Consider the following 19986-nt stretch of genomic DNA (forward strand, 5'->3'; position numbering starts at 1 on the left):
GTGTAAGCCTAAGTCCTTTGAGCGTTTTAATTCCAAGAGAGTACCTCAGAGAGGGTGGTTCTGCCCCTAGCAATTGCTGTTTTAGGGATGAACAGAGTAGCAGTAGGGTGAGGGTGTTTTTATTCCTTAATTCAAATCAGGGTACTTAGAGTCACTGTTTTAAGTGTACTTTTTCATCTTTGATAATATTTACAAAGTGGGAAATAGGAAATTTTTTTTTGTAAATGCATTTCTAGGCAGATTGTTTCAAACTGTGATATTATTTGCTTCTCTTAACTCTTTCTCTCTATAAAAACTACTTGCATTGGGTGTTAGAAAGATGTACTATCAGGCATCACATTCCTGAGATGCTTAGCCTTGCTGGGATCCCCACCTGGAGGATCTTATCCAGTGAAACCTGTGTGTCTGTCGATGTAGGCCATTGGATGGAAACATGGTAGGAACTTTGTGATTTAAAATGGTCGTTTCCCAAAATTTTGTTCCGAACTCGATGTTCGTTTCTTTCTAAGCATCAATATTTTGAAATGGTGAGTAGCTTCTTAGGACTAACCCAGAAAGCTAACCTGGGTGATTTTTTTTCACGGTGTGACTGGAGATGGTAGTGTAACACTAGTCATTAGAGTACATCTTTTTTCTAAACTTATCTGGCTCAAAAGCACAAATGTTGTTATTTTTGTTGTCGTCTCTGTGAGGGTCCCTCATCTGCAATTGTGCTGTGCATGCCGTGGGAGGAAAGGTCTGTGGTGCAGCTTGCTGTGATGGTTTTTACTCTAGGGGAAGGGGGTCGAGCTGTGGGGTGGGGGACCCCGAGCTGGGCTTAGGTGAGACTGGCGAGGAAGGGCTGAGGACAGGGGAAGTGACTTGCTTGGGGATAGAAGCACGCTGTAGCTGGGACTGATGAGACAGGGGCCAGGCAGGAAGAGGTCAGGGAGTGTGCCAAGAGGCCTGGTGGGGGTGTCAGGTGCAGCCTCGCGGGATGCTGGCTGAGCTGGGCTGGATCTGCTGGATTAGCTGCTCCATAGGAACACTGGATCTGATATTTCTGGATCTCACGATGTCTGACATGTTTCATTTAGTTTACACACAGTCCTGAAAGCTCAATGTCTGAATCGAAGCCCCTTTGTGTTCAGAGTCCAGTGGCAGGAGTGGGTTAAAATATCCGTGCTGGAGCTGAGATTGTTTTGTTTGCACCAGCAGGTCTCTTGCTTTCTGCCTTCTGGGCTGCAGCTGGAGATGGCTGAGGCACCAGCCAGAGGGTGGGAGGACAGAGGCCACGCCGAGCCGAACTTCCTGGCCCTGTGGCTTGGCCGTCTTCCTGCTCCTGCCTGCTTCTTGTTGTCTCACACAGCATACATCAAGTGCTCATTAAGTGCTCCTCAGCAGCTGACCCTGGCTGTTTAATACCTGCTCTTCTCTGTTAAAGTTGTCGCAGCGTGTGGTGGTGCACGCCAGCGGTTCCAATGACCCGGGAGGCTGAGACAGGAAGATCGCAAGTTAAGGGCCAACCTGGGCAACTTAGTGAGACCTGCCTCAAAATAAAAAGGACTGGGGTGCAGCTTAGTCCCAGAGCACGCTGGGTTCAATCTCAGCACCCCCACCCCCATAAAAAACCTGTTGCCTCCTCCTACGTGTTATGGGTAATTTCTGTGTGCACGGTTTTGTCCCCTTTTGTGATCTCTCTGCTCTGGTCACTCACATGCCCTTTCTGAGTGAGAGCTGGCACCTTGGCCTGCCCTTCGTTGCAGAGGCAGAGCTTCTCCTGCCAGGCCCCACTGGCACCTTCAGCGACCATGTTTCTTGGGAAAGCTCACTGGAACTTGCAGCCGGCGTCCTCGGAACTGAAAGGAGCGCTCTCCTGGTTGTGCCTCTGGGCGTCCCTGTGCTTTCCCTCTGTGTCCCCTTTCTGATGTGTGCTACCTTGAGTTGCCGCCCTCTTGACTCCCTCTTACTTCAGGCTCTTTTGGAGTTAGGCAGACCTTGGTTTGAATCCTGGCATGCAGCATTGTGATTTAGGTAAATTATTTGGCTTGCTCTCTGTGTTTCTCTCATTTGTGGAATGAAGCAGATACATTCTGTTGTGCAGGAAAGGTGTAGGCGAAGCGCCTGGACCCTGTGGACCTTCTCTGAATGGCAGCTGCTGCTACTGACTGACTGCCCCAAAACAGAGAAGTGGGATCTTGGGGAGGAGTGGTCTGTGGGAGGCAGGCAGGTGAAGGTCTGACTGCTGGTCGGCCTGAGCAAGTCCCTGGCCCCAGGCCTAGTACCCCTCAGCGGGTAGTGAGGTCCAAGCCTGTGTTTCCCAGGTGGTTGTGGTCTTCCTGCTGCCTCCAGCACCTCATGTGCCTCTCAGTGGTGACATCAGTGATGTGGGTGTGCTCCCTGCCGGAGGCCTTTGCAGCCCCTTGAACTCTTCACCCCTTCTGTTGGTGCTCTGACTTAGTTCCCTTCTCTCCTGCGTGTCTGCATTTCTGAGAGTCCTTTGTGAGCCCGAAGAGCCCTTTGTTGTGCAGTCTGCCTGCTTGTCTGACACAGGCTGAGGCTCCATCAGGACTGGGCTCTTTCTTTTTCTCGTTGTCTCAGCTGGGGAATTGGTTCAGTTTCTGGAAAATGTCCATGTAAATTAGTTTTATAAGTTAGCAATTTAAATACTTGGGATGAGCTTATTCTTCAGATAAATTTTTGGGAGTGTTTTATATGATGAAGAATCTGCGTGCCACAGGTATTCAGTGACTAGTGATGAAGAGTCTGCGTGCCGCAGGTATTCAGTGACTAGTGATCTGTCTTGTATTTGTAAATGCTAGCCTGTGTGTCCAAGAGGTGAGGCTCTACCAACAGAACAGGGTGCTGTGCAGATGGAGATGGAGCGGGTTGAGGTTTGGCTGCAGACGGAGTTGTGGATCAGGGTGAATGACGCAGGGCTAGAGAAGAGTGGGACCTGTGTGCCAGCTCTTGTGTGACACTGGGCCAGTGATCCTGGCAGACAGGTGCTGCAGTCTTGATGTAGGTCCACATGCCCCTGAGGCTGCTCACACTTCAGACCTAAGTGAGACATTAGTAAAGAAAAAATAGTGCATATGTTTTATAATGGCACTTGTCCCATGATCACTCTGGGAGGTTCTTCAGGAGTTTTTCAGGGGAGACAGTACTGCTATTCAGAAATAGGGTAATGTCAAGATTTGTTCTTATGGGGACTTCAGAGTTTGTTGGCAGGGTGTTACGGTACCCAAGGGTGTTGACTGGAGAACATTACCTCCAGCCTTCTGATGGTAGCTGTATTTATGATACGTGAAATGAGTACAGAGTGATGTCACCAGGGAAATTTTAAAATGCCTTTCTATTTTGGAAATAAATATATTTAGGAGGAGAGAGGAAAATAAAACTGGAGAATTATATGAAATAGTTCTTTTAGTATTAATTTTTTTCTTAACAGGGAGTTTTGAAAAATAAGTGGTCAATACTCTACCTCTTGCTGAACCTTAGTGAAGACCCTCGCAGGCAGGCAAACAAGGTGAGTGGCCCTCGTGTTGGGGGATTTGAAATCAGTATGTCAGATTCGAAAGGGATCAACCTCTGCAGCTGAAAAACTAGCAGCAGAAAGCAGGGAGCTGGCTTGGTCATTGGGATCAGGCAGTTTCTTTTTTAAGGGCATTTTTAGTCAGTGTGCACTTTCCTTAAGCTGTATTTCAGAATTGTGTTATTTTCATATAACAGTGTGCAGTTAAAAAGAGCCCGAGTTGTTGGTTTTAAGTTGGGCTTTGCAGAGTTACCACTCAGCACAGGTGCATAGTTCTTCGTGACTGGAAGGGCCCGGGGAGTTCCTCATGCCTTCTGTTGCTGGGCTCACTGTTTTTGACATCCCAGTGAAGCTTCGTGCTGTCATGTGGCTCCATCATGCCTGTGCTGTATTTGAGAGCGGCCTGACTGCTCTGTGCCCTGGTCCAGTCCAGTAAAACTTGTCCTGCAGACATGCGAGTGCCCAGGCTGAGGAATGTGGCGGGGCAGCTGCATGTCTCTCTAAAGCGTCACCATGCACTTTGACCTTTTCGCTGCGGGTGATGCAGACTCCAGTGTTGCTCAGGTGTCTCTTAGCCTGGATTTGGAATGAAGTGTTCAGTTATCAGACATTGTTGTTGTTGTTCGGGTTCAGAAACTTCTAAAACTTTGTTAGTTCTGGCATATTTCAAAAACATCTCGCCCAGATTACTTAATAAATGTGAAATCTAAATCTAATTCCAGAAATGGAAGAATAGGAACGCAGACTGCCCTTTCAGGATTGGGAAAATGGGTCTGTGATTTCACATTTCTTTATCTTAGTGCATTTCCATTTCAGGTGTCGAACTATGCCACGTTATTTGCACAGGCATTGCCGAGAGATGCTCATTCCACTCCTTACTACTATGCCAGGCCGCAGACCCTGCCTCTGAATTACCAGGACCGGGGCACCCAGGCGGTGCAGAGCTCGGGCAGCCTGGGCAGCAGCGGCATCAGCAGCATCAGCATGTGTGCCCTCGGTGGCCCTGCACCTCCGCCTCAGCCTCTCCTCCCAGGGTAACGCAAGCTCACACAGGCATTTCCTGGCGTAGCAGAGTCAGGTGTCCTGGGGCTTCCACTGAGCCTGCTGTGTGCACTGTAGGCCCTGTCTTCAGGCCGCCTCCCTGGCCGCTCATGTTGGGCTGGTGGTGGGTAATATGCAGTGATAAGTGATAGGGTTGAATTGTCCTCAGGCAGATGATTCTGGCAAGTTAGTGCTTAGGAATGGGGCAGCTGGGCTCCAGGACTACATAGTGGCCGAGTCATCATGCCAGGGTGTAACATGCTGCCACTGGCTATGTTTTGAGGAAGTATGAACTCATGACTGAGAGTGAAAGGTGCCAGAGTCTTTAATGGGCCTTCAGAATGTCTTTAAAATTTAATTTTAAGAATATGTTTCTGTGTGCAGGTCATCAAATCTCAGTAAAGCAGACGGTCAGAAGTGTATAACTTTCCGGAGCTGTGATCAGGAATCAGCATCAAATATGTGGTGCTTCCTGCATAAACACAGTAGAGTCATAAATGGCCTTGTAAGATGAAAAGTTATGTCCAAGGAATTAGAGGATGGAATGTGTGCGGCACGGGTCATGAGTGGGCAGAGTGTTCTGTAGGGGGTGCAGCATGTTTACAAACAGCCCATGACAGGGTGAGTCTGAAGTTGGTGTTCTGGCTCAGCGTGTGCTAACATTCTCATTTATATCTCAGGATTGCAGCGATGATCGTCATGACACAGAAACGTTGCATAGTAACTTTGACCCGAAACAGTACTTTAGAACCAGTCTCCTAAGTCTGCACTGTCTGCAGAGACATGGTTTGAGTGTTGTTGGCTTCCCCCTGTTGAGGACAGAGTCAGGCACTCCTGTTCCAGACTGCCCTCTCCTCTCTGCTGCCTGAAGTCTGCAGTGGGCACTGCCCTGCACAGAGGTTCTGGACCTACAGCAGGTGCAGTGAGCTGCCTGTGTTTGCAGCCCAGGCAGCAACACTTCTGTTGCGATGTCAGAGCACGTGTCCTTAGAAACAGCTGTCAGGACCTCAGACTTCCAGGAGGCAGCTGTGATGTGTTCTCAAGTCACTTTGCTACCTTGACCTTGAATGTGCAGTTGCCTTCCATTTCTGCATCTTTCCGTTTTCCAAGTTGATTGAAATCGTAGTCTCTTCCTAGTGAGTACCCTGAGGGTGGGAGGTGAGTGAGGACAGGCAGATGGTCAGTTCCAGATGTCTGAACCCCTCTGCTCAGGAACTGTTGAGTGACTGAAAGGCAGTGATCTTGAAGTTAAAATTGGTTGAGAATTCCAAAGTGGTAATTTGTGGGTAATGTGTCATGTGTTTTTAAAGAAAAGCAATTGAGGGAGAAAGCTGTGTGTGCAGGGGAAGAAGATGTTCTCAGCACTCTGGGTAGGTCCACATATCCACAGGCCGGGACTGGTTGTCATGATGCATGATTGGGTGAAGTTGTGGGGTCTCCCATCTCAGGTGATGAGTTAATGTGATTCATTGTAGCGACTTAGGGGAATTTCTGGGATGCTTGTGTCTCTTCAGTGAGTAGCCTGGTTACTTCAAGATATTAATGTTACTTTCTTTCTCTAGACAGTCTCATCAGACTCTGGGAGTTGGGGATTGCCTTCGACAGCAGCTGGGGTCTCGTCTTGCGTGGACTTTAACTGCAAACCAGCCTTCTTCGCAAACCCCTCCCTCAAAGGGTACCCCAAATGCCGTTTCTCGCAGCATGACAAGGTCTAGGAGAGAAGGAGAGACGGGTGGTGAGTGAAGCATCCGGCAGCACCCTGGTCCCCCTCATTACCTCCACTCCTAGGGGTCTTTCACTGTGTCAGGAGGGTGCCCGGTGTGGCCTAGCATCTTGGGGTGTCAATTCATGTCCTGTTTTTTGTCCTGTAGCCCTCTGCTTCTTAGCCAGTGGTCATAGTCCCCTCCCACCCTATTGTCCCTCCTGGGAACCTTCCTCAGAGCTCCTCTCATGCCTTATTATGTTCCTTCTGGTCCTCTGGCTACTCAGACCCCCACATCTGAGGGGTACGGAGGCCGTGTCTGTCTCTGACACAGTGCCAGTGCTTAGTGCAGTGCCTACAGTGTGGAAGAAACTCGGTGATGATTTGCTGCTGGTGAAAGGAATATTAGTGTCCTTCTTGAGGCCCTACAAAGAGTGGGCTTTCCCACTGGTCCACAACCTGCTGCCTCTGAGGTTGCATAGAAGGCAGGTTGAGGACTGCGTTGGAGCTGGGAGGGTGTCCAGGAGCCCGTGGCCTTTGCAGCAGGCCCAGCCCCACACAGATCTGCTGTTTCCAATAGCAGCTGGCACGGGCATGTTGCCTGAGGCTTAGTGTGCCCGTGCCTTGGACCAAGTCAGCACTGCTCTCGACTCCTGACCCTGACCAGTGCCTTTCGACCTGTGTTCTTGGCAAAGCCAAGAGCAAAAGTGGATTTGAAAGGTTTCCTTGGCTAATCCACGAAAATTGGGAGATGATCAAAAGAAGAAAGGGCAGGGGGTAGGTGGAGAGGACTACTCTGAACCCGATGTAATGGTAACTGCGTTAAGTGTATAACACTTGTTTGAAAAGACAGTTGTTTTAAAACTAGTTCTGTTCAGACTGTGTGCTGCTTAAAGGGGACTCATTTGAATATAAGGATGGAGAGGATGAAAATGAGCAGATGGGAAGACACTCATCTCGTGGACCCAAGCCACAGAATAGATGTGTGTCTTTGTCGTTGTCCTAGGCAGCTCACCCTGGGTGGTGTTTGCAGCATGCCCAACCCACATTGGCAGCGCACTCTGCGCTCTGTGGCGGGCTGTCTCTGGGAACACAGGTGCCAGACCAGGTCTCTAGGATTCCCTCTCCTGCACTGGCCCTTGGACTTCGGGTTGTCTCTGCCTCCTTATCCTTGTTTTGGTCCAGTCCCCCAGTTTGATTAGCATTTGTTCGGAACACCACGCGCTCCTGGTAAGCAGGGACGCGTTCACACCGCGCGCTCCTGGTAAGCAGGGACGCGTTCACACCGTGCGCTCCTGGTAAGCAGGGACGCGTTCACACCGCGCGCTCCTGGTAAGCAGGGACGTGTTCATACCACGTGCTCCTCTTCAGTGGTGTAGCGGGACCTGGGTGAGAGTGCTTGCTGTGCAGGGAACCAGCTTTTTAGAGGTCACCTCTGGTTGGCTCGTGCTGCTTGCCTCAGTCACACATAGCCTTGTCCTTCAAAGGCCTGTAGGTGGGCACTGCATGGAAGAGGGGCCCTGCTGCCTTTCAGAAGGCCTCTGTTTTTCCCAGACTTACACCTTTTCATCTTAAGCTTGTTTATTGAGTTTGTAAATGTCCTGGTGGCATATATGTAACCTGGAGCTAATCATGTCATGAAATTTATTTCCTTTTAATATGTGTCTTTCAGTGATTACTGTATTTAAAAAATCATTTTACAGGTGCTGTGGAAATTACTGAAGCAGCTCTTGTGAGAGACATTTTATACGTCTTCCAGGGCATAGACGGCAAAAATATCAAAATGAGCAACGCTGAAAATTGTTACAAAGTGGAAGGAAAGGTACAGTAATGAAGACTCTAGTTTAGATATTCACAAAGAAAAAAGCTGTCTCCAGTCCAGACAGTGAGCTGTTCATCTTCCCAGGTGCTCCTGGCTTTGTGGAATGGGTGCCCCGAGCAGGTTGCACCGCGGGCCTGGCCTTTCCCTGTCCGTCTCTGCCTCCTACAGCTTCTGGGCAGTGCTGCTTCCTGTCCTTGGTTTGGCGATGTGGCTGCAGCAGTGCCGTCAGAGGTGCCCGCAGGGCAGGGGGTCAGCTTAGCGCTTTGCCATTGACACAGAATTCCCCATTCTCAGAGGGCAAATATCCCAGCTCTCTGTGCCACCGAGGATCAGTCATGGCCACAGACAGGCTGTGCACATGGTGACATGACAGAGCTCCATGCGCCCTGCGTGACTTCTCCTTATCCACTGGCCCTGTGCTGTCTTCGCCCTCAGTGATGGTACACTAGTACTGCTAGCTTTTGCATGCTGAAGCCTGAGAATTATGCTGTTACGAGTACAAGTGGTTGAGGAGAATAATAATGAAAATTCTAGTATTGATTTCATTTTAACTTCTGATCTATTTACTTTTTAGGCAAACCTAAGTAAATCTTTGAGGGACACGGCAGTCAGACTTGCTGAACTGGGATGGTTACATAATAAAATCAGAAAGTACACTGACCAGAGGAGTCTGGACCGTTCATTTGGACTCGTAGGTCAGGTATGTTCACTATTATTAACTTTGGAAATACTTAAGTCTACTTAAAATCTTACTATGAAGTGACTACTAGGAGAACGCTTTTTGAAGAAAGCCCTTTGGTGGTTGGCGATGGTATCGGTTGGAGTGCACACAACCAGGGAGTGGAAAGCACAGCAGGCATGCACAAAGGCACCTGGTGCAGCAGATGCATAAGATGCTGCTGCAAAGGGTTCAGAAGGTGGGCCCGCGAGCAGGGAAGCTCTGGAGAGGGCCCTACCCTTGCTGCTGCCACTGCTGAGATGTGGTCCCGAGGAAGTGGCTAGATGAGCAGTTGCTCTGGGCAGTACCTTAGTCCGTGTTGGAGTGCTGCAGGTGCTGGGCTGGGAGCCCATCATGCGACCAGGGGGCTGTGGTCCAGCTCTGTAGTGGGACACCAGCTGCCTTCCCTCCTGCAGGAAGCAGCAGGTCAAAGGATGTTTCCGCAGACCCACCTTTATTCAGTGGTGCAGCAACAAAGGATTCTGCCTACAGCGTGATTCGTGGGTAGTAATCATTAGAGTGGTACTTGCAAAACTTTATTAAGAGATTCACAGCAGCTGTGACACCACAACACAGCGGGTGAGCATCAGCGTGGCAGGTGGAGTGGCTGGGGAGCAGCTTGGCAGGGTGGTATGGCTCATGAGCAGCAGTGTGGCAGGGGCTGTGCCCGGTGAGCAGCAGTGTGGAGGGCTGTGCCGGTGAGCAGCAGTGTGGAGGGCTGTGCCCAGTGAGCGGCAGTGTGGAGGGCTGTGCCCGGTGAGCGGCAGTGTGGAGGGCTGTGCCCAGTGAGCGGCAGTGTGGAGGGCTGTGCCCGGTGAACGGCAGTGTGGAGGGCTGTGCCCGGTGAGCAGCAGTGTGGCAGGGGCTGTGCCCGGTGAGCGGCAGTGTGGCAGGGGCTGTGCCCGGTGAGCGGCAGTGTGGAGGGCTGTGCCCGGTGAGCGGCAGTGTGGAGGGCTGTGCCCGGGGAGCGGCAGTGTGGAGGGCTGTGCCCGGGGAGCGGCAGTGTGGAGGGCTGTGCCGGTGAGCGGCAGTGTGGCAGGGGCTGTGCCTGGTGAGCGGCAGTGTGGAGGGCTGTGCCCGGGGAGCTGTAGCATCCTGGCAGGGTGGTGTGGCTGGTGAGCAGCGTGGCAGGTGGCTGGCTGGCACTCAGAAGCTTGACCTTGCCCAAGAAGGAAGGACTTATGTTGTTAGAAGAAGAGCTGATGCTGTGGTTGGGGTGATTCTGTCTCAGTTGGGAGGTCCTTGCTATATGGTTAGTACCCGCTTTGAGTCTAGAAGTGTCTGGCTCTCCTAAGTGGTGATTTAATGGTTTGTGGTCAGCATTTTTTCTCTGTTTTTTGAACTCTTTTTGTGTGTATGTCTGCCTGCCCTGAGGTGCTGGGGCGGGGTTTTTTTGCAAAGTCGTGTTGTGCCTAAATAAATGACATGGTTTTTCCTTTGTGGACATTGCCTAAGGAGATGGACCCTGAGTTCATTAAACACCTGGCACCCACCCTTCATCCAATGCTTCCTTCCCTGACATGATTTACTTGCAAGGAACTGAGCCATCCAGACTTGAGGCAGTGGGGGGTCTGACCTTAATTGGGAGCCAGAACTTCGTGCTAAGGTCTGCGATTCCCTAAACCAGGACGTTTTATCCTGCAGGTCTCTTTTGAAATGTTTCTTTTGTGTTTTCAAAATCATTATTTTTATGTTTATTTTTAGAGCTACAGATATGAAAGGATCCTTAGCAGTCCGAACCAACAAAGCAAAATGAACCCTATAAATATAGCAAAAGAAACCCTATTTTGAATGATTATATATTGCTTTAACATATGCAGAGATGACAGGAACCTGCATGTTCAAGAGAACAGGCTTCATCTGTTGCATACTGTCTATGGTGGGCTGTCCTGGGGGGCAGAATTGCCCTCTGTGTGCTCTGTTTGTAGCCTGCAGCTTGTGCCAGAAAGGCCTTGTCAAGGGCTGTGCAGTGCAGGAAGCCCTGCTTGCAGTGCAGTTTTGCTGTGGTCCCTGTCAGCAGTCAGGAATGGAGATCAGGAGTGTTCAGTGCTGTGGGTGGGAAAGCAAGCAGTGCAGACCAGAGCACAGTAGATCAGTATTGAGTTAGCTTCTCGAAGGCCAGGCTGCATTTTCTTTATTTCCCGCTGCAAAGTCCATGCTTTCTGTGCTTTCAGCACTTTCCTGTAGTCATGGAAAGGCTCACTGTGGGGTCAGAACTGCCCGAGGACTGTTGGTGGCAGCAGCATTGAGGCGTGGACCTTGCGGAGCTGGCTCCTGAGCTCGCTGCCTTGGCTCTTGCTGCAGACGCGTATGGTGTGGGATGGGGCGAGGGTGCTGCGCTCTGACGACTCTCTCCTCTCCACAGAGCTTCTGTGCCGCCCTGCACCAGGAGCTCAAGGAGTACTATCGCTTACTCTCTGTGTTACATTCCCAGGTAAGCTAGAAAATTAAAACTGTAGAGACCGCTTCTTAAGTTACTTCATTCATTACTTTTAAATGGTTGCTTTTAGTTTCATAATAAGATTTGTAAGGTCCATAAAAGTCTCTCTGTGTCCTAGAGCCAATTAATTGTTAATTTTCAGAGGTTTGTCTATCATTTAAAGACCCTCTGTAATTTGAAAGTACTATTATTTTTTCAAAAGAGTCCTTTAGTTTCATCATGAGAATAGTTTTTTTATTTACTTTATATTGTTAAGAAGTGACATGACAGACTTAGTTATTTGTGCTTAAACTTTCCATGTTGTTTTTCAGCTACAGCTAGAGGACGATCAGGGTGTGAATTTGGGACTTGAGAGTAGCCTAACACTGCGGCGCCTCCTGGTTTGGACATATGATCCCAAAATAAGACTGAAGACGCTTGCGGCCCTGGTGGATCATTGCCAAGGTCCATCTGTGTCTGCGTGTGCCCCTAGATGTGCTGTAGTTGAAAACCACCTGTAGGGCAAGCCATCCAGTTTTGCTTTGGTGCCCTGACCTTCTGCATCCTTAACAGCCCAAAGTATGTTCATTGGATACAGATTAATAGACCCGGCACCTACAGAGAGAGTGACTGTGGTCAGCGTGGTCCTTCTTTGTCCTTGTGGAGGCCAGGAGGGGATGTGTCCAGGCTGGCAGTTGCCACTGCATGTGTCGTATCTGCTGGGACCCCTCATGCTCCTCTTTGTCTGGCCTCTTGCTTGGCAGCCTTCCCTGCCGTCTCCCTGGTGCTCTTGTTCCTCTGAGGCAGGCTTCTGCCCCTGGCCTCCACCTGGGTCTAGCCTCTGTATTTTTGGCTGCCTTCTGGACATGTTTTCCTCATAGTCTGTATCATCTTGGACCTTCTCTTTTCTCTTGTGACATTGTCAGGACCCTCTTTTTCTCATTTGTGACATTGGGATCCTGGTAGTTGTTGTGTCTTAGGCTTGTTAGGACTTGATGGGATGCGAAGAGCCAGCCATCTGCCCATGGCAGGAGCTGCACACTCTCGACCATCTTCTGCTGTGTGGTTCTCAGCACCTGAACTTAAGTGTGTCTGAGCCCATGCTGCCTGTGCCTGCCTCCCACCTCTGGCACTTGTCAAAATAGAAGTTTTTGACCACAACAAGTAAACCCCTGCAGTTGGCCCAGTTACTGCACACTTCCATGCCTGGATCTCTGCCACTACCCTTCTTTCTTCAGTCCTCCAGCTCTTCTAGTGTCCAGTCGGTCACCTAAGTCCTGCTGCTGTCCTTTGCCTGTCTGACCTGTCCTCTTCCCATTTTGGTAGCCTGTGCTGCTTTGAGAACCACTAATAGATCCTGGGTCCCAGGCTTACACCCCTGGGCACACGTCAGAGCAGTCTGCTCACAAGCAGTGACGTAGGGCAACCTGAGCTGTTGTGTTGCTTGGGAAGCTTCTTGCACCTGTGCTCCTAGACCTGAGTCTGCCACTCCCCTCCTTCAGACTGCGCTCAGGGCTGCTTTGTCTGTGTGGAGCAGGGTCTCGGATGGCACTGCTGTTGGTTAAAGTTGAAGTCAGTGAATTGAGACTAGTGTAATGTTCTCCCAAAACAGTGTAGGTGTTGTTTCTTAGAACTTTAGTTCTTATGTGTGCTTACATGGATGCCGAATTACAATACAAAGTGTGAATCTTAGTGCATCTCAGTTAAGAAGGCATGGAAAGCCACGTAAGATATAGATTTTTGTTACCAGCCACTTTTTGCTACTTTCTCAGCTGAAACACTGGTAAGTAGTTGTGAAGAGGGAAATCACTGATGTTTAGTGAAGCCCTGGGCAGGGTCTTGATTTCTTGGCCTTGACACATTGCTTGCTGCTGCTGCTGCATCTAAGTCCCAAAGTTGTGTAAAACAAAGAAAGCAGACCTGTTTTATCTCCCTTACTTGGCCATCTTTGGTTAACGCTGAGTGACAGGTTTGTGATGTGAAGTAAACTTGGGTGTTGTGTGTTCTCCCAGGAAGGAAAGGAGGTGAGCTGGCCTCAGCTGTCCATGCCTATACAAGAACGGGAGACCCCTACATGAGATCCCTGGTGCAGCACATTCTGAGCTTGGTGTCTCATCCTGTGCTGAGCTTCCTCTACCGCTGGATCTACGATGGGGAGCTTGAGGACACTTACCACGAAGTAAGACGGGTGTTTGGTGTTGAGGCTGGGGGCTAAGAGGTGCAGGTGCTTGGGGACTCCTTTTGGCTCCCCATGACTTCTGCTCTCTCTTAGTGGGACACACTGCATTTCACTCAAGTGCCACACACATTTCGCACTGTGCTGGAAAGAGGGTCAGTCTTGCTGAGCTGCAGAGCTCTGAGTGGTTAGTGGACAACTGCTCTCCAGCTCCAGGAGTGAGAGACTCAGGGAAGTTGGTCCACTCGCACAGGCGTTCTGTCCTGAGTCTGAGTGGTGCAGCTTCTCATGTTCTCTGTGTCAAGAGGCTGCTGTGTGCACTCACTTTGCCCAGCTGGGGTGCTTGTGGTTTGAAGGAAGCAAGTTAATTGCGTAGTATATTTTTGGAAGTATTGTCAGTTCTGCTATAATATGGTGTATGTGTTCTTAAAATTTACTGCTATGCAGCTGGGCACGCCTGTAGTCCCAGCTGCTTGGAAGGTTGAGGTAGGAGGATCATAGGTTCAAAGCCAGCCTCAGCAACTTAGTGAGACCCTGAGCATCTCAGTGAGACCCTGTTTCTAAATAAAAAATTAAATTAAGGGCTTGGGATGTGGCTTAGTGGTAAAGTGCCCCTGGATTCAACCTCTGGTACCAAAATAAATAAATAAATAAATAAATCACTTATGCAAAGCCACATAATGAAAACCATAGGGCTTTGGGGGAAAGTAGGGTGAGGGGCGTCACACTCAAAAATATTTTCAGAAACAGAAACCCCCCAAAATTTTAGACATTAAGTGGTTTAGAAACACATACTCACTGCAATAAATATGGCATTCTCCTTGAAACAGCTCTGATGCTTGCAGTGCAAGTGGGCACGGGAGGGCTTCGGTTCGTCTGTTCCTGTGGAGTGTCGGGGGCCGCCTGACACACAGCGGCGGCCATGGCTCTGGCTTCCACTGCGTCCTTTGGCTCGTGGTGCCTGTGAGCAGATGTGAGGTTGTGTGCTGCCTGGCTTGCTGGTTGTGCTGCCATAGCTGTTGTTTTTAAAACACATTGTAGCAGCACCGATGGTAGACGGAGCTTTGTGCTTTGGGAGCGCGTGATGGTGGCACGCAGGGGCGTGTGTGGTGCCGTGGTCAGTGCGTCTTGGCTCTGTGACAGTGTGGGGAGTTCTTTTATCACCTTGCATTATTCACCATATGGAAGACCAGCTGGTACTCAGCAGCTCTCCTATTGATGGGAATTCTGCTTTTTGTAGCTTTAATCTTATGAATGTTATTCAAACAAATGTCCGTTTCTGTGTCTCCCATATTTCTCTGAAGTAGGTGCAGAGGTAGAACTGGCTGGTGGGGATCGTGCTTTAGATTTTGATTCGGCCATTCTAAGCCCTCCAGTGGGTATACCGAGGCTCAGCATCCCTAATTTGAACATTCCAAATCTGAGATGCTCTGAACTCAGACTTTCTGAGTGCTAACAGGATGCCACAAGTGAAAAACTCCACCCGGCCCCGTCACAGTCTAAGATACAGGCACGTTGACCTGTGTCTAAAGGGTCTTCGGACTGCCGTGAGGTTCACAGGAAGCAGAAGTGGAGTCATTTACCCTGGAGTCCCATCCCAAGGTCCCTCGTGTTCGCAGGCATTCCAGAATCCAGAGCAGGTCCAGTGTTGTCAGTGCTTCTGTCCAGGCCCTCAGACGAGGCCCCTGGCCCGAGCCAGCGTCTGTCCTGGCTGACTCCACTCCTGGGAGCACTTCCTCTAACCGGCTTACCAGGTGTTCGGGAGTACAGGCAGGCGGGTGGCTGTGTGGCATGTGTCTGGTCACGCCACCTGCAGCGAACTTGTTTTGTGTTTGTAGTGAAGTTTGAATCCTTTTTGGGGTCTGTTCTGGAAAATGTAATGAGTCATTTAGTTAGAGCTTCTAGTGAGACTTACATTTTTAAGATTAAAGGGTGTTTATGTTCAGTTCTTATCCAGTAAGATGGGAGATAGGGAGGAACTTGCAGGTATCTACCTTTGCTTTCCTTTGGAAGGGTTAATGTGTTTGTGTCCTGTTGTTCTCCAATTATAGAGTGTATGCATGTGCTGTTAAAAACCTGTGTAGTGGAGGTGGTGCACACCTGTAATCTCAGCGACTTGGGACGCTCAGGAGGATCGCAAGTTTGAGGCCAGCCTCAGCAATGTACTAAGGTCTTAAGTAACTTGTAAAAAATAAAAAGGGTGAGGATGTGGCTCAGTGGCAAGTGCTCACTCTCACCCCCCAAAAAACCAAACCCCCAAACAAAAAAAAACCCATGTAGTTGATTATTTTAAATGCTATTAAATCTTCTGACCATCATCACAAAACAAATTATCTGTGCTTTAAAAATTTGTCATTTGTGAGTTTAGTGGTCTTAAGTGATCTTGTGGTTAAGAAAATGAAAAAATAAGGATTTCTTTTCAAGGTGTATGCATGTGCAGGGTTCAATCCCCAGCACCAAAGAAAAAAGTTCTGTATGTTTGTTTTGAAGTTTTTTATTACTCGTAAAATTGTACCTTACAGAACCAAAAGGTAATTTTTTAAGGCAACCTTTAAAAACATCGTAAAAAAAGATGAAAATGTGAAGCGCAGGTGCACCTTGCCAGGCTCGCCACAACAGCCCTGCAGGCCCAGGCACCTGCTGCTCGCTGCTCATCTTGCTGCCAGCCACCTCTGCCTGTGGGGCAGGCTGCGCTCCAGGTCTGACTCGGGGCTGCCTTCCTGATGACTCTCTGCTTGGCAAGCGACCTCGCCTCTCCAGCCTCCCTTCTGTCTTCCAGAGGTGCATGGTAGCCACCCTGCTGGTGGGGTTCTGTGTGGGCAAGGCTTGAGCAGACAAGTGGCAGTGTGAGCGTGTAGATGTCATCTGAGGTGATAGAGCCCAAGCAGAACGCTGTGACTCTGAGTCCCTTCTTTCTGTCCCTAAGTCTGTGGCTTTTCGCTTTTCTATGTGTACATCTCCATCACCCTGAATTCCTGAAGACCCTACATTTATACGTGTCTATTTAAACCTCTGATGAGTTTTGGGAAGGTTCTGTTTAGTTGACTCTAATATACTCACTGTATGAATATGGTACGTGTAGAGGGATACATTGTGTGTTTGATGGTTATGTGACTAAAATTTGAGAAGTCTGCCCCTTTTTTCCAACATAGGTTAGTTTTTCCTCAGTCTGGCTACTGTAAAGTTGAATGTCTTCAAGTCTGTAGTTGACTGATTGCTATACGGGAGCTTATAATCTTTTATTTCCTGGTAGATGATTGAATATCTGCAGAAATGCTACCTTCTGTAATCAAAAGGAATAGAAAAATATCAAGAAAGAGAACTTGTAAAAAGGAACCAAATGGAAGCTGGAGCTAAGCAGTGCAGTGGCTGCATGCAGTAAGATCGCTAGCTGCGCTGCAGAGCAGACAGGAGCAGGGAAGTCTAGTGAGGCCTTCCAGCTTGGGGGACTGAATGAAAAAGAAGGAAGGTATTTGAGCAGTGCTCAGGAGACCTGTGGCACACAGATCGGACACTCTGGCTCTGCGTGTCCAGAGTTCAGCACTCACAATAGAATGGGAGGGTTCTTTGGTCATTTTAAGAGGTCGCCGTAAGACAACACAGGAAAACTATATGCCAGTATCTCTTATGAAAATAGATGTAAAAATCTCCCAAGAAAATACTGGAAAATGAATTCACAGCACATCAAAAGGGTGGTACACCATAGCCAAGTGAGATTTACCCCAGGAATGCAAGGGTCATCCAAGCTGGAACCAACTGTGTAACACCACGTTAAGATGATGAGGGGAGAAGACAGAACACCCGCCCTGTTATGCTCAAAGAGCAGTTGAAGAAATCCAGTGTCCTTCACCATAAGAACGCACAGACCAACTGGAAAGGAGCCTAGCTAGCAAAGGGCATCAGTGAGCTGTCACAGACCACGAGCCTTCCCCTGGGATCGGGAGCAAGGGAGGGTCCTCTCCCACCACTCTTGTCAGCACTGTGCTGCACTCAAGGGGAAGAAGCATCCAGGTTGGAAAGGAAGCAGTAGGTGGTCTCTGTGCCTAAGGACAAGGCCTTATAAATGCAAACACACTATACCATAGCTGTACCTAGGCGAAGACACCTGAATGAAGTAAACAGGTTCTCCATGTAGCAGGTACAAGATCGGTAGCAAGAACCAGCTGTACTCCTGGGCACTTGAAACAAGCAGGGATCAGTTTAACCAAGGAAGGGCAAGTCTTGAGCCCGTGCATGCTGTGGTCTGTGAATGTGTCTCCTCCGGGACCTTCGTTCTGTGGGTGTCTGGCACAGTCAGCATGGTGTCTCCTCGAGGTGTCCTGAGGAGCAGTCTCACCCTGGCCAGCGACCTGCATGGTCGGTGAGTATACATAGGGAGTCTTTTGAGGTCTGTGTCAATGGATCCGATTCCTAGAAACCAGTTCCTTACTGAGAAAATCACCGTCTTCCTTTCTGTGTTTAGTAGGAGCCTTGGCATTTCCTCAACAGCAAGCGACACATCATCCTGTGGTTAGCTCTATTTCCCCTCGATTCTGTGTCTGATATAACTGAAAATCCAAGACCTTGAGTGGAAATGCATTGGTAAAGTAGAAGCTTTGCAGCCGTATTCTGGCCGTGTTTTTTCTCCATCATTTCATCTCTCTCAGGATTAATTACATCCTGAAGGGCCCCTGGTCTTTGTGTTCACACTGGCTGTTTGCTGGTAGAGTGACTGCCTGTTCCTTTGCCCCCAGAGGAAGCAGTGTGTTCATGACTTCTGAAGATGACTGGATTGTCTGAGCTTTTTATAGTTGAAATTAAATTTCCTTATTGTTCACACTGATAAAAATCCGGCTGCACTCCAGCTATTAGGATGAATTAGTGTGTTGTCTGTAAAAACTAGCTCTTATGTTCAGGTGAAGAGCAGGGAAATACAATTTATGCAATTAATCTAATCTGTTGAATGGCAAGCTACAGAGCATGCACAGCACAGTGATTGGGTAACCGTGGAGATTATTCATGGTGGTTTTTAATGTTTTTTTTTTTTTTTTTGAAATTTTCAGTGCAGATTATTTAAGCATATGTTAAGGCAATGATAATCCACATTAGAGAACTGTTTATTTCTCAAAGCAGTTGCGTTGTGTTTTAAAGTAGAAAAGTAACGTAAATCAAAAAGTCTGAAATAGAAAGGTCAACGAATACTGTGGTTGTTTAAGTTGTGCTAACGATAGGAAATCTCAGCTGCACTCAGTGGGGTTGCCCCTGCTCTACAGTCTGGTAGCCTGGGTTCAGTCATGCACCTCCATGCAGAGGGGTTGGTGTTTAAGTTGTGCTAACGATAGGAAATCTCAGCTGCACTCAGTGGGGTTGCCCCTGCTCTGCAGTCTGGGGAGCCTGGGTTTGGTCATGCACCTGCATGCAGAGGGGCTGGCTGTGTGCAGCTGGCGCCATCACACCTCTCCTACCAGGACCTGGGCATCACTGGAATTCTGGCCCAAGTCTTTACCCTTCTTGTTTCTGCAAGAGACAGAAAAGCTCTTTTAGCTACTTGCCCTGAGAAAACGATGTTACTAGGAAAAGTACTGGTCGGTGTGTTCAGTATTTGATGGAATTACTTCATTCTTTAATTAAACAATATTTTCTCTGATTTAAAAATGCTTGCAGTTCTAAAAATTCAGATTATATAGAGATAAAATAGATTATACAAATAGATAGAGGTAGTTAAGAATTCACCAGTAATTTATGAATATGCCCATTTTTGCTGTATATTTGTATATCATAATCACCCTTCATATTTTATAACCTGTTATTTTTTCCTTGTGGTAAATAATGTTATTTTATGCCAGTAAATATTGTTTTTCCTTACTGAAGCTGCTTAGAATTTTTTCTGAGGTTCCTGAATTTTTTACCAGCTGTATTATGAAGTGTGCAGTTTTTCCTGGGACAAAGGTCTATACTTTTCCTCAGATTCTTGGAGGGTCAGTGATAGTTAAAACAAACTGTTTCAAATCACTACATGATAGCTTTTTATGATTCCTTTAAATGTTTTGTTTTCACTTGTTTTTAGACACTTAGTGCCATACTGAAACAGTAATAAACTCTGACCAAGAATACTTTATTTCAGTAATACAAGGATGCTATTTTATTCAGAATTTATTCTTCTATATTCAGAGAGGAAACTAGCTTATAATATTAACTTTGGACACTTTTTGTAAGCTGTGCTAGTATTATGCTAATATCATGAAGAAAACTTGGTCATTCTGTATATTTTCTTGAACATTTTAAAAGCATAAAAATGGTAGTTTTTAGTCAGGCACCTAAATAGGTGGTGCACACCTATTATCCTAGCGGCTCGGGAGGCTGAGGCAGGAGGATCTCAAATTTAAAGCCAGCCTCAGCTCAGCGACTTAGCACAAGGCCCTAAGCAACCCAGCAAGACCCTGTCTCTAAATAAAATATATAAAAAAGGCTAGGAATGTGACTCAGTGATTAAGCGCCCCTGGTTCATCCCGGTACCAAAAAAAAAAAAGGTGTTTCTTTTGTTTTTTTGTTTTTGTGAAGTTAAGCAGGCCCTGTGTCTTGCTGACAGACAGCATTTTACATTTCCAGTTTCTT

At 48.2% G+C, this 19986-nt stretch overlaps 1 protein-coding gene across 1 annotated transcript in view; it reads left to right on the plus strand.

Moving 5' to 3' along the window:
- Tubgcp3 (tubulin gamma complex associated protein 3) overlaps positions 1-19986 on the plus strand; it is a 55749-nt gene that overhangs the window by 8565 nt on the left and 27198 nt on the right. The window contains exons 4-11 of the mRNA XM_047552823.1: positions 3431-3508; positions 4331-4548; positions 6118-6290; positions 7961-8079; positions 8654-8779; positions 11163-11231; positions 11549-11681; positions 13229-13395. Coding sequence (XP_047408779.1) covers positions 3431-3508; positions 4331-4548; positions 6118-6290; positions 7961-8079; positions 8654-8779; positions 11163-11231; positions 11549-11681; positions 13229-13395 — 1083 coding nt within the window. The remainder of the gene's footprint in view (positions 1-3430; positions 3509-4330; positions 4549-6117; positions 6291-7960; positions 8080-8653; positions 8780-11162; positions 11232-11548; positions 11682-13228; positions 13396-19986) is intronic.

This window comes from Sciurus carolinensis, chromosome 5 (assembly GCF_902686445.1).
Source record: "Sciurus carolinensis chromosome 5, mSciCar1.2, whole genome shotgun sequence".
NCBI classification, from domain to species: Eukaryota; Metazoa; Chordata; class Mammalia; order Rodentia; family Sciuridae; genus Sciurus; species Sciurus carolinensis.